This window comes from Conger conger, chromosome 10 (assembly GCF_963514075.1).
Source record: "Conger conger chromosome 10, fConCon1.1, whole genome shotgun sequence".
Lineage (NCBI taxonomy): Eukaryota > Metazoa > Chordata > Actinopteri > Anguilliformes > Congridae > Conger > Conger conger.
Genome location: NC_083769.1, coordinates 4,744,097 through 4,757,650, shown reverse-complemented (window position 1 = coordinate 4,757,650; position 13,554 = coordinate 4,744,097). Strand labels below are relative to the sequence as shown.

General features: G+C 42.9%; 1 protein-coding gene across 2 annotated transcripts in view; it reads left to right on the top strand.

The window, feature by feature from the left end:
* Window positions 1-12,064, top strand: part of itpr3 (inositol 1,4,5-trisphosphate receptor, type 3) — a 77,309-nt gene extending 65,245 nt beyond the window's left edge. The window contains exons 48-58 of one of the 2 annotated variants that reach the window (XM_061259231.1): window positions 596-788; window positions 2,171-2,290; window positions 2,934-3,106; window positions 3,729-3,893; window positions 5,784-5,973; window positions 6,383-6,469; window positions 7,516-7,637; window positions 8,187-8,352; window positions 8,750-8,910; window positions 9,501-9,662; window positions 11,015-12,064. In XM_061259231.1, the coding sequence (XP_061115215.1) occupies window positions 596-788; window positions 2,171-2,290; window positions 2,934-3,106; window positions 3,729-3,893; window positions 5,784-5,973; window positions 6,383-6,469; window positions 7,516-7,637; window positions 8,187-8,352; window positions 8,750-8,910; window positions 9,501-9,662; window positions 11,015-11,131 (1,656 nt within the window). In that variant the 3' untranslated portion in view covers window positions 11,132-12,064. Of the gene's footprint in view, window positions 1-595; window positions 789-2,170; window positions 2,291-2,930; window positions 3,107-3,728; window positions 3,894-5,783; window positions 5,974-6,382; window positions 6,470-7,515; window positions 7,638-8,186; window positions 8,353-8,749; window positions 8,911-9,500; window positions 9,663-11,014 lie in introns of both variants that reach the window. The other variant, XM_061259230.1, reaches the window with a different exon arrangement.
* The last annotated feature ends 1,490 nt before the right edge of the window (window positions 12,065-13,554 follow it).

Sequence of the window (13,554 nt, the reverse complement as noted above, 5' to 3'; positions counted from 1 at the left end):
TTTTGCTAAATAAGACTAAAATAGTGCCAATGAGGTTTGACGCATTTCAAGATTTGCCAATGGGATAAGAAAATTTCAGTTGTCAAGCAAACAGTAACTTAAAACGAGCAACAACAACATTTTCTACTTGAGAGAAAATCTTATACATATTATACTTATATATACTTTATTATACTTATACTTATTACAAGCCTACAAGACAGTCATTTTTTATTGTGAAGAGCCTTGCTCAAGGGTATAATCCCTCCATGTGCACCAGTCTGGCCTGTGACATTAGATTTTTTTAATTCAATTGTTACTGTCAATCATTTAAAGGCTTTTATAGTTCTTATGAGGTACAGACTAGCTTCAGGAAACATGGTAAATTACTTGTATATTTATGTATATTCAGCTGCCAAACGTTTCATTGATTAAACCCAGCTGTTACGCATTTCAAGATTTTGTAGGACTTGCATTACATTACTGCCTCTCTCTCCTCTCTCTCTCTCTCTGCCTCTCTCTCTGCCTCTCTCTCTCCTCTCTCTCTCTCTCTCTCTCTCTCTGCCTCTCTCGCTGCCTCTCTCTTCTCTCTCTTTCTCACCATAACGGAGAGCAGATCGTGCGGGACGATCGCAGCATGGAGCAGATAGTCTTCCCGGTGCATCCCATCTGCGAGTTCCTGACGGAGGAGTCGAAGTTCCGCGTGTTCACCACCACGGAGCAGGACGAGCAGGGCAGCAAGGTTACACACTTCTTTCAGCAGAGCACCTTCCTGCACAACGAAATGGAGTGGCAGAAAAAACTCAGAAGTAGGTGAACCTTTATCACTCCTCTGCCTCATATTCTACCTCTCTCGTGGCTCTCTTAGTCTTGACTCTGCTATTTTTTCCATTTGAGTTGCCCTCCCAACCTCCCAACTTTTCTTCTGGCCAGGGACTTATGCCTGGAGAGGTATTTATGTGCATGCAGTCCTTGCAAATGTGTTACTTAAGCATGTGTTGTCTATTTTGAAGGGATAGTTCACTGGGGTGTCCTGATGTTCTTTCTGGTTTTTTTTTTCAATAAAATATATTTTTATATTTAGAGATCCTGATGACCTACCATTGGTAAGGTGTTATGAAAACAGGCATTCATATTTATAATTGTGAAAGATGTACAGCCCCACTGACCCTCAAATGCCCTTTAAATATTTAAAACATCCAGCATCACGCACAAAAACTGCCTTGGCCAATCAAAAGCATTCATTAAAACTGTTATATAAAAAAAAAACCCTGAAGTAATCCGTCCTAGGTTACTGTTTCTATAATTTAATTATTTGTTTTGACTTATGTAGGTTCTCCTTGCCTTTCATTTCTGCGCTATAGATATATAATATAATGTATATTTGTTTACCATATACCGTGCAGTGTTGTTTTTGCTCCGTACTCCAGCAAAAAGAAATAAAAAAAAAAACACTGGCAAAAGTGCAGACTTTCAGCTTTAATTTGAGGGTTTTTACATCCATATTAGGTGAACTGCGTAGGAATGACACAGTTCACAAACTTTGTTTGCTGGAATATAAACAACAAAACAACAGCAAAAAATGTGTCACTGTCCAAATACTTACAGACTGCATTGTATAATATCCATTTGGCATGCCAAAATCACACCATTGGTCTCTTCCCATTTGTAATTTTGTGAAACCATTTATAAATCACAGAACAGAGAAGATACTAGTGTATTTGATACACTGATAACCATGATCAGGACAGTTGATTATGTCAGTTCAGTAAGCCCTCAAGTACTGAGTCATAAGATGCAAGTGTACTCCTCTACCCAAACTATTTTATTCATATTCATATTCTGGTGTTCTGTTTACATTCATTAGTCTTTGCACTTGTCTTCCCCTGTGATGTCTGTGTCTAAATGTTTTTTATCCCGAGTCACTCCCCCGTCTGTGAGCTTCACTATTCGGGTGGTTTCGGAGTTTTTGTGGACTTTGTACCTCTGCCCTGTTTTTGGATTGCCTTCCCGGTTTTGACCCATTGCCTGTCTGGATTACGCTCTCCTTAAAACCATTAAAGCCATTTTTTCCACACCCCTGTGTCTGCTTCTGGTTCCTCTGTCCCCCCCACCCTGACAGGTTAGGTATGCCTGTGTTGTACTGGTTCACTGACAGACCTGTACTCTTTGCCTCTCTGCTCCTGGCTAGGTATGCCTGTGCTGTACTGGTTCTCTGGCAAGATGACGCTGTGGGGCAGCATCTCTTTCAACCTGGCCGTCTTCATCAACTTGATCATCGCCTTCTTCTACCCCTTTGACTCAGGGCAAGGTGAGGGAAGCCGGTTTCAGTGGATTGGCGTCGGGGGAGGGTCAGTAGGGGGGTGTGAGGATCAGCAGTACAGTCATTTCTCTTTCACAAATTTAAAATGTTGTCACTGTGCAGAAGCACTCAGGTGAACAGGTATCAGCAACTCACGGTCCTCGAGGGCTGAGAACTGCTGGTTTTCCACCCTCCCTTTACCTGGGAGTGAGGTGTGAAGACTGGTCAGTAGCACTAATTACCCAGGAGAAAAGAACACCAGGCCTGGATTTGGATTTGGGGGCCAGAAGAAGCCTATTAAGTTCAAGGGTTTTCTGTCAAGCAAAATGGTTCTTTGTTGAGGAGCTTTCACACTTCAAACCTATGATAGAGGGTTCCATAAAGAACTACAAAGGGTTCTGGGTTCAGGGTCTGCTGGTTTTTCTACTCTGCACTTAATTAATCAATTAGAGCAGTTGAGTACACAGTTAACTCATCTGACCAGGTTACCTGCATCTGAACAGGGTTGTGATTTTAAGGTGAAAACAAAAACCAGCTCTCCAGGACCAGGGTTGGAGAACACTGCTCTATGGAGACAAGCCAAAGAGGCCTTTTTGTCTGAGAGTGTAGCTGACGCTTCTGAATAGCTAATGCTGTGCTGCTGTATTAGCAGGGCCTGTGGACTCCTCAGTGCTCTCCATGCTGTTCTGGGGGTTTGCCGGCCTGTCCGTGATGGGCCTGTTCTCCCAGCGCTACGGGCTGCGGCCCCTCACCATCGCCCTCATCCTGCGCTCCATCTACTACTTCGGCATCAGCCCCACTCTCGTCATGCTGGGCGTCCTCAACGTAAGCTGGGCTCACACCACACTGCAGCACAGACACACTGTCACACAGACACTCTGCAGTACAGACACTGCAGCACAGATGCACTGTCATACAGACACTCTACAGCAGAGACACTGCAGCACAGACACACTGTCACACAGACACTCTGCAGTACAGACACTGCAGCACAGATGCACTGTCACACAGACACTCTACAGCAGAGACACTGCAGCACAGACGCACTGCAGCACAGACAGACAGACTGCAGCACAGACACAGAGCAGCACAGACACACTAACACAGACACTCTGCAGCACAAACACACTGCAGTACAGACACTCTGCAGCACAGACACACTGCAGTACAGACTCTGCAGCACACACACACTAGCACTGACTGTGCACCCTGAAGGCTGAATTGACCATCAGTTGGAAACACATACTAAATACTGTTCAATAGCGCATACTGAATACATACCATAATGGTCAAACACATAATTCTGGCTACATCTATATTGAACTTGTGGGATGGTATTATGAAGGCTAGAAGCTGTGGACATCATATTTTGAGTTTAATTGCTGTTTTTCTCCTAATTTTGTCCTGATTTTACTTAAGCTTTCTGTCCTTCATGTCTCCTCTGTAGCTTATCAATAAGATAGTGTTTGTGGTGAGCTTTGTGGGAAACAACGGCACATTCATCATGGGCTATCGAGCCATGGTGATGGATATGGAGTTCCTGTACCACCTGGCCTACGTTCTGACCAGCACCTTGGGACTGTGTGTCCATGAGCTCTTCTACAGCATCCTAGTGAGGTTTCAACATGCACCTACTGACCACCATCTGTATGACACACATCTACAGACCACCATATGTATAACACACTCCTACTGACCACCATATGTATAAGACACATCTACTGACCACCATCTGTATAACACACATTTACTGACCACCATCTGTATAACACACGACCACCATATGTATAACACACATCTACTAACCACCGTATGTATAACACACATCTACTGACACCCATATGCATAACACACATCAACAGACCACAGTGTGTATATATAAAAAAGGTAGAGTGCATAGTGTGTATATACCACTCAGTGCATTCAGAAGTTATTATAGGAATACCCTATAATTTATTGTTGAGTTTGACATTATTGGCATTTGGCAGACGCTCTTATCCAGAGCGACGTACAACAAAGTGCATACCCATAACCAGGGCTAAGTGCGCTGAAAGACCCTAGAGGGAAGTACAATTTCAATTGCTACACGTACAACAAAGATAAGGACCAGGGCCTATTTTTTTTTATTCATTATTATTATTTTTTTAAATCAACAAATAAACAAACAACAAAGCAAAAGTGACCAAACTTAACTATCCAAATACTGCTTACCTAGCCAACTAAAAATACCGAAACACTACGTAAATCACAAAGACAACAATTAAGGTTCACAGGGAGGTAGGGAGGGATGTTGACTTTGTCTGTGTTACAGTATACAGTGTTTTATGAGCTATTGCCTTCTAATGTCCTTTATTCAGTTTACACGTGATCAAGGAGCCTAGTTTAGATGGCTTATTCATATCCCAGACTCAGCGTAATATTGGTGTTGGGTTAGGCTCCTACAACAAAGTAATGTAAGTGGCAATGAGCTGAATTGAGAACATCAAGTGATCTTAATAAAGCATGTTTAAGATTCAACTTAGTTCTCCAACTTACTATGGCACTTACCCTGATCCATTGCCATTTGTTTTCACCTGTCCATTTTTTAACTTCATGTTGTACTTTGTAGTCTAATCTAGTTGCAGTTTTATATATATATATATATATATATATATATATTATGTTTGCATTTCTATTTCTTGGTACTTTAGTTAGTCTTACTTATTACTGACTTAGCCTATTTGCCATATGTAGTGGAAATAATGTTCATGGCTTTGTCAGATGTAGCTTATCCAGTGTGTAGCTTAATACGTCCCTTCGGATGAAAGCGTCTGCTAAATAAAATGTAATGTAATGTAGTTTTCCGTGCCTACACTTATGTCATACTCTGCATTCCCCTGCTTAGCGCTTTCTGTGTTCCTGTGCTTCTGTTTTCCTGTGTTTCTGTGTTCCGGTGTTTCTGTTTTCCTGTGTTTCTGTTTTCCTGTGTTTCTGTTTTCCTGTGTTTCTGTGTTCCTATGTTTCTGTTTTCATGTGTTTCTGTGTTTCTGTTTTCCTGTGTTCCTGTGTTTTTTGTGCCTCTTGTCCCGCTTCACTTTCTGTAGTTTTAATTAATTCTGTCATTCAGTTCACCTGTGTCTCTTTACCTGGTTCCCTCACTCACACCTGTTCTGTTCAATCATTCTGTGTATTTAACCTGTCTGTTTGCTTTCGCCTTTGCCAGATTGTAAGGTGTGTATGCCATTCTTTCCAGTGGTTTCCTGCCTGTCTGCTTTGTGTATTGTCTTGTTTTGTGTATCCAGACCGGATTTTGATAGGACTTTTGACTGATAATTGTCGGATTACGTTTTGTACTGTCGGCTGTTCGGTGCTTGGATTTTGCTTCTCACCCCGACCACGATAGTGATTATATCTGCTGTTCCTGTCTGCCAACATCTGTCTGACTACTCTCAATGAACACCCCAGAACTGCAATTGGTTCTTCTGTCCTGCTGCCTGACAACATGTCTGCGTTCTGCTCACAGCTGTTTGATTTGATCTACCGGGAGGAGACCCTATTCAACGTGATCAAGAGCGTGACGCGTAATGGTCGCTCCATCCTGCTCACGGCACTGCTGGCCCTCATTCTGGTGTACCTCTTCTCCATTGTGGGCTTCCTCTGCCTGAAGGACGACTTCATCATGGAGGTCGACCGCCTGCCCAGCCCCTCAAAAGGTGCAGCAGTGTCAACAACAACGTCAAAAATTTAGCATAGTATTTAGCATTTATTATTATTATTATAATGTCTGTACATTGGGCGATAGAGATTTTAAACAGCCATATTAATGGTCAAGCTGTGTATTGTGGGCTAGCATACTGTTTTTCTGCTGTGATAAGATGATGTTTATACTGTAATTATTCATTATATTGCAATTGTAGTATATGCATTACTTTATTAAGCTGTAATTGTTGTAATTACAGTATATATATTACCTTAATAAGCTGTAATTATGTTGTAATTACAGTATATTTATAACTTTAATAAGCTGTAATTATTGTATGTTGTAATTACAGTATATGCATTACATTAATAAGCTGTAATAGCATGTAATAAACTACGGTACGCTGTAATGTGGCTTTGCAGACACTGGGCCCAGTGACATTTCACGGGATGTCCTGACCTGCAGTGGCGATGGGGTCAGCTGCAGTACGGAGGAGAAGCAGCCAGAGGGTGAGAACTGCCTAAACACACTGAGCACGCTAAACACACTGAGCACACTGACACAGTGAGCACACTGAGGACACTGACGCACTGAGCACGCTAAACACACTGAGCACACTGACACAGTGAGCACACTGAGGACACTGAACACACTGAGCACGCAAAACACACTGAGCACGGTAAATGCACTGAGCACGGTAAACACACTGAGCATGCAAAACACACTGAGCACGCTAAACACACTGAGCACACTGAGCATGCAAAACACACTGAGCACGGTAAATGCACTGAGCACGGTAAACACACTGAGCATGCAAAACACACTGAGCACGCTAAACACACTGAGCACACTGAGCCCGCTAAACACTGACCACACTGAGCACGCTAAACACACTGAGCATGTTAACACACTGAGCACACTGACCCACTGAGCATGCTAAACACACTGAGCACGCTAAACACACTGAGCACACTGAACATGCTGAGCACACTGACACACTGAGCACGCTAAACACTGAACACACTGAGCACGCTAAACACACTGTTTATTCATATAGTCAGGGCTTGACAATGACACCTGCTACCTTGGCAGTGGCGTCTAACTTGTTTGCTTTTACTTCCACCTTGGCAGGTGAGATTTCGGCATTTTCTATGACAAAAATATTGTAGTTTACAAAAGGTATCTGACATAATTAAGTTCTGTCTTCTGCCTGTGTTTGTGGTGATACTACATAATACTACTCCCATGAGCACTGGGTGCACACTGTGCTAATCCCATTGGCCCGTCCACTGCGCCCTCTTGCTCTGGCTTCCTCTGTGGGAGAGGACAATCAGATTATGCAAAAGCTCTAAAAAATCATAGGTCATATTAATGCTCATCCAGGAGGACACCGAGAAGGTGAAGTGAACCTCAGTAATGATTATCTCAGCTGAAATTCAGTGTCCCTAATTGAGAAGTGAAAGTGCTTTTCCCTATCGAGGAGCGTTGGAGGTTATGGGTTGAAGGCTTTGTGACTGTGGGTTTAGAAAGCATTTCTTTTTACATTCCCTTGCAGAGGAAGAGGACAATATGGAACGTTCCTGTGACACCCTGCTGATGTGCATCGTCACGGTGATGAACCATGGCCTGCGGAATGGGGGCGGGGTCGGAGACGTGCTGCGCAAACCCTCCAAAAACGTAAGGAAACGCGCTAACAAACACAAACATGCTAACAAACAGAAACGTGCTAACAATGAACACAAACATGCTAACAACAAACACAAACGCACTAACAAACACAAACGTGCTAACAAAGAACACAAACATGCTAACAACGAACACAAACATGCTCACAACGAACACAAACACGCTAACAAACACAAACGTGCTCCAACTGAAGAACATATCATTCTGCTGTATGTAATTACATTTATACAACAGTTTCAGTTGAGTATTTTGATTGGACAAGAGACATTCCATTAGTGCCAATATACAGTACAACATCAATCTGACCTCATCACCATCCGGTATCAATCCGCATTGTTCACAGAATTATTAGCTACTGTAACTGTCTCACATTGCTGGCATCTCTATAAACAAATGCAAAGACTGACTGGCTAATTAGCCAGCTGATATCATACTTGAGGTTGTGCTGTTGTACTGTATATCGTCACGGATGTGATTATCTTCGATACTCGCATGTGATATGGCTTAACTGTAAGATATGTGATTGTGCCTGTCCTGTAGGAGTCGCTGTTCTCAGCGCGTGTGGTCTACGACCTGCTCTTCTACTTCACCGTAATCATCATTGTTCTCAACCTCATCTTCGGGGTGATCATTGACACCTTCGCTGACCTGCGCAGTGAGAAACAGAAGAAGGAGGAGATCCTCAAAACGACCTGCTTCATCTGCGGTGAGGGAAGATCAAGCCTGATAGAGTGCATCTCTGCACTCCGTTCTGTCTGCCAGGCCTGGGCCAAATACGTCATTATCTTGGATACGAGTACTTCTCTGTGCTCAATTGATCTTGTCTGGTGCAACTGAACCAAGAGGACCAGAAGGTGGAGTTTGAGAGTATTCCATAAGTTGCAATACACCAGACAACCTCAGTAAAGCGTGGAAAAGTATTTGAATCCAAAACAATTACATTTTTGACCTAGGTCTGCTGTCGACTGCCTGTGTTAATATAGACACAGCTCTGCACTCTGCACTGTGTTCTGTCTCCTGCCTGTGTTAATATAGACACAGCTCTGTCCTGTGTTCTGTGTTCAACCTGTGGATGTAACCCTCAGTATTTTGTCCTAAACCAGGTTTGGAGAGGGACAAGTTTGATAATAAGACGGTATCCTTTGAGGAACATATAAAGGTGGAGCACAACATCTGGAACTACCTGTACTTCATCGTGCTGGTGAGAGAGAAGAACAAGACGGACTACACCGGCCCTGAGAGCTACGTGGCCCTGATGATCAAGGTGCTTTTGTTCAATTGTTTTTTTTCAATTTCAAATGAAAATGAAATAAATGGGTCGCCTGTGTGGCTTGTCCGGTTAAGGCACTGTTCTCATTCTCGTGCACTCTCAAGAAATAAAGGTACGGTGGGGGTACATTTGTGTTCCTTACAGAACAAATTTTCCTAATGTACCATGAAAGTACAGTAATCATTGACAAGCAAAAAATGTAAAAATTAATTATACTATATTGCTAGGATTACAGATTTATGTACCTATAAGACACCACCTCCGTGACAAGACATTGTACCTTTTTTCTTGAGAGTGTGTATGGATGAGCCACACAGCCTGGGCCGATTTTAAATGAGCATTCCTTGTGACTAAACCGAGGGTCGTTTTCACCCCAGCTTGGCTTTGCTGGTTGACCTGCTCATGCACCACTAGACCAGCTCATGACCAGCTCATACCCAGCTAGACCAGCTCATGACCAGCTCATACCCAGCTAGACCAGCTCATGACCAGTTTGTCCAGCTCAGCCATGGCTGGATCTCACTGCAGGGTAGGCACGTATGCTCAAATGAGGATTTGCTTGTGATTCTCTAAATGACCTCCAGAGCAAGAACCTGGACTGGTTCCCACGCATGCAGGCCATGTCTCTGGTGGTGACGGACAGCGACGGCGAGCAGAACGAGATGAGGAACCTGCAGGACAGACTGGGCTCCACCATGAAGCTGGTCACTCACCTGACATCCCAGCTGGGTGAACTCAAGGAGCAGGTACAGCATACCTCTACCTCATTGGCCCGATATTCACTAATCACCTGCTCCCAGCTCAGCATGGTTTAGCTGGTTGACCAGTTCATACCAGCTCCCAGCTTGACATGGCTTGACCATGCTAGCTCAAGCTATGTTTTGAAGCTACCATCACTAGCTGGTTGACCAGCCCATGCCCACTATTGTATCAAGCTGGCATAGTGGGATTTTACAGCAGGGTACGTTAGTCAAATAAAGCAGATGGCCATGCAAACATTGGTTTTAAAAGGTTTTAAAATATTAAGATTTCAACTCACCTTACAGAGGCTACATGACACATGATTTTGTCTAATTTTGTCTTATTTGTTTCTTATTGGAAACAAATAAGCTTTTCTGAATAGTCTGAGGGTTTTTCACAAAAATAAACATTTTATAAATTCAATAAATATTATGGCATTGTGTGATATGATCCAAAATATAATTATATTGATGAAGTTCAAGAATGCCAACAAAAATAACTTGGCTATACACTCTCAAAATCAATGTTGTTATTTTGTGTGTGTATCTGTGTGTGTGTTTGTGTTTGTGTGTGTATTGGGTTATAGTTATGAATCCAACATATAGCAGTTGCAACATTGTGAACAGACAGCCTCACCTGTAATTAAAAATAGCTGGCTGTACTCAAAACTCAGAAATTTCAGAAATGTAAAAATTGTAAGCGAGTGAAACAGGTGTGTTTCACCCAGCACCAGTTCTGTCAGTGAGTAGCAGTGTCAGAGCCTTAGTTTTGACAGTGTCTGGTTTCCTGTGAGGCAGCAGAGGCATAATGTCTGGTTTCCCATGTGGCAGCAGAGCCATAATGGCTGGTTTCCCATGAGGCAGCAGAGCCATAATGGCTGGTTTCCCATGAGGCAGCAGAGCCATAATGGCTGGTTTCCCATGAGGCAGCAGAGGCATAATGGCTGGTTTCCCATGTGGCAGCAGAGCCATAATGGCTGGTTTCCCATGTGGCAGCAGAGCCATAATGTCTGGTTTCCCATGAGGCAGGAGAGGCATAATGTCTGGTTTCCCATGAGGCAGCAGAGCCATAATGTCTGGTTTCCCATGAGGCAGCAGAGGCATAATGTCTGGTTTCCCATGTGGCAGCAGAGCCATAATGTCTGGTTTCCCATGCAGCAGCAGAGCCATAATGTCTGGTTTCCCATGAGGCAGCAGAGCCGTAATGTCTGGTTTCCCATGAGGCAGCAGAGCCATAATGTCTGGTTTCCCATGCAGCAGCAGAGCTGTCATGGCTGGTTTTCCATGCAGCAGCAGAGCCATAATGTCCGGTTTCTTAAGCGGCAGCAGAGGCCTAATGTGTCTTGTTTCCCATGCAGATGACAGAGCAGAGGAAGAGGAGGCAGAGGATGGGCTTTGTGGATGTGCAGGCGGGGACCAACTCTGTGCCCCCTACAGGGGCCGGGGGGGGCAATCACCAAATCATCAAAGCTTAAAATGTGCCATGGCATGAAAATTGACCTTACTGGCACTGTAACACTGCTGCAAGGCTGCCGAAACGCTGGAGAGACATTGCTCATTAGCTCTGAGCTCTGTCTCAGGAACCTCAAGTGGACAGCTCCGGGGCAGAGGTTTTTCTGGTCTTTACATTGTCTCGCTCAGCAAATGCTCTGGATTTTGGTCCATCACTGCTTTCACCAAACATTTCAATATAGAGATGGAGCTGCAACCACGTCATGGAACTGTGTGCACGTTGTTTATAATGTGCTACCTGACGCAGCTCCAAGTGCAGAGTAACTGAACACTGACCGTTCCTTATGGAAACCGGAGTACTAAAGGGTTAGTAAGGACACATGTTCAAGATCTCTATACGTTTGTTTTTTTTGCTATTGAATGTGACACCATTCTGTTTGTAAATGTGAGATTGCCCTTTTCCTATTGGAATTGATTCTTCCTATGCTGAAATGTAACACTGTTTTTCTGTAAAAGGAGAGTTTCACTAATTTCAAGGCCCCCTATGGTTTTTTCATAACTTTCTGTGGTTTGTATACTATAATACTGTTGCTCTATTTGTGTTCTGTTGCCCAAGAGATTAAATTTGAGTTCAGTGGTGAAGCAACAGTTAAGAGTTGTATGGTGCATCATTATGTTGATTGTTTTTAGGGTTCACTTTAAGCACACTTCCTGAGTGTAACACCCTGGCCTGAAGGCCCCAGCATTCTGTTCTCTTCATTATTTTAACAACTGTGTGTGTGTGTGTGTGTGTGTGTGTGTGTGTGTGTGTGTGAGTATGCATGCGGGTGTGTGAGTGTGTTTTGAGTGAGTGTGGGTTAGTGAGTGATAGAGATAGACAGATGGAAAAACACAGAGAGGGATACAGGGAGAAAATGTTGCCGTCTTGCCAAATAAAATGTTAAAGAAATTCAAAACTGCTTTTAGCTCATTGAGAACTGTGCTGAGGTCTGCCCACACTGTACTGTTCTATTATTCTGGGGCTTAACAAAACACTTTAAAAACAATGTATAACATCAATCCAATGTAAGTATTTACTACATTAATATGCTAGGAACAGCGTCGTGAAGTTTCCACGCTACATTGCCACATTCAGAGCACAACAATAGCAATGAGACAGCATAAGTAAAAAAAAATCAATGTTCATTTTATCTCACTTTAAATGCTTTTTAGTGTTCATTGAGTCATGTTTCTAGATCATATTGTTCCATATGATATTCACTCTCAACTTGGATATAGTCCTCTCCATCCAATCAGATTATTCCAATTCTGAATACGTGACCTTAGCACTTCAGTGTGGAAAATGACATATAACTATTTAGGGAAGACATTATGGAGAGGGACAGTTTAACACTCTGAACATTTGGCATTTCAATCTCCCCTCAACTCCCCATCGTTGTGAAATCGTAGTCAAGTAATCTACCCCATCCACAAGTCTGAGTCCCGCCATGAGTGATCTAACTACAAGTCTGCCCTCATCTATCAGCATTCGGGGGGGTTGGTACAGGCCCTGAAAAGGCCTGGGCAGGAATGTTTGCTTTGGGAAAGGGGGCCCCAGTGACTGCATCATAATCATAGATAGTTCAGGTCATATGAGTCTGGGACAAATGGAAAAACAGGTGTCACCTGTCTCCAAGGTGAAGAGAACTCCAAATAATAAACAGGAAGTCCACCCCAGGTCAGGCCTTATTGTGTACTGGCTATTCTGTCCCTCTAGAATGGAAACACAATGTTGAGAGCAAGGGGTGCCCTTCCTAAACAAACATACGGTGGCTTTGCGCAGGCTGTGTCATGACCTTATTTTAGCGCTGTGACCTTCATCATCAGTTCAAACATATTTCTTGTAATTTGCACTTACTATGTTTGTACTGCTCTGAAGGCATTCCTGTTGACTTCTGTGGTCAATCATTCAATGTATATGTTACAAAAACACACAGTTTGAATAATGGATATTTTAGCATAAAGGCATAAACTACCATATGTTTGGACTCATATAATGACAATAAAGCTGGGTACATTACATTTTTATTGCCATTATAGTTATATATGTATAGTGTCCAGTGTAAAAATATTTCCACTGCATAGCAAATGTAATGATATTGGTATATCGTTATTATGTAATGCCAATATAAATAGTTTACATATATAAACTATATTAATATAAATTCCAGTGGGTCAGAAAGTAAAAGTCCTGCCATGTGTTCTTTCCACCCATGAACTGAGCCAGCTGATGTCACTAATTAGTTCTACTTCTTGACTGAATGAATGTTGCTAATTAGAAAATCCAGGTGACTGGAACAAAATACCAGGGCGGACTTTTATTTTCTGAACCTGGGCTTTACACCTCTGGCCATTTTGCAATGCAGTGACTACATGAGAGACGAGGCTAATTAATGCTCAGCAGTTG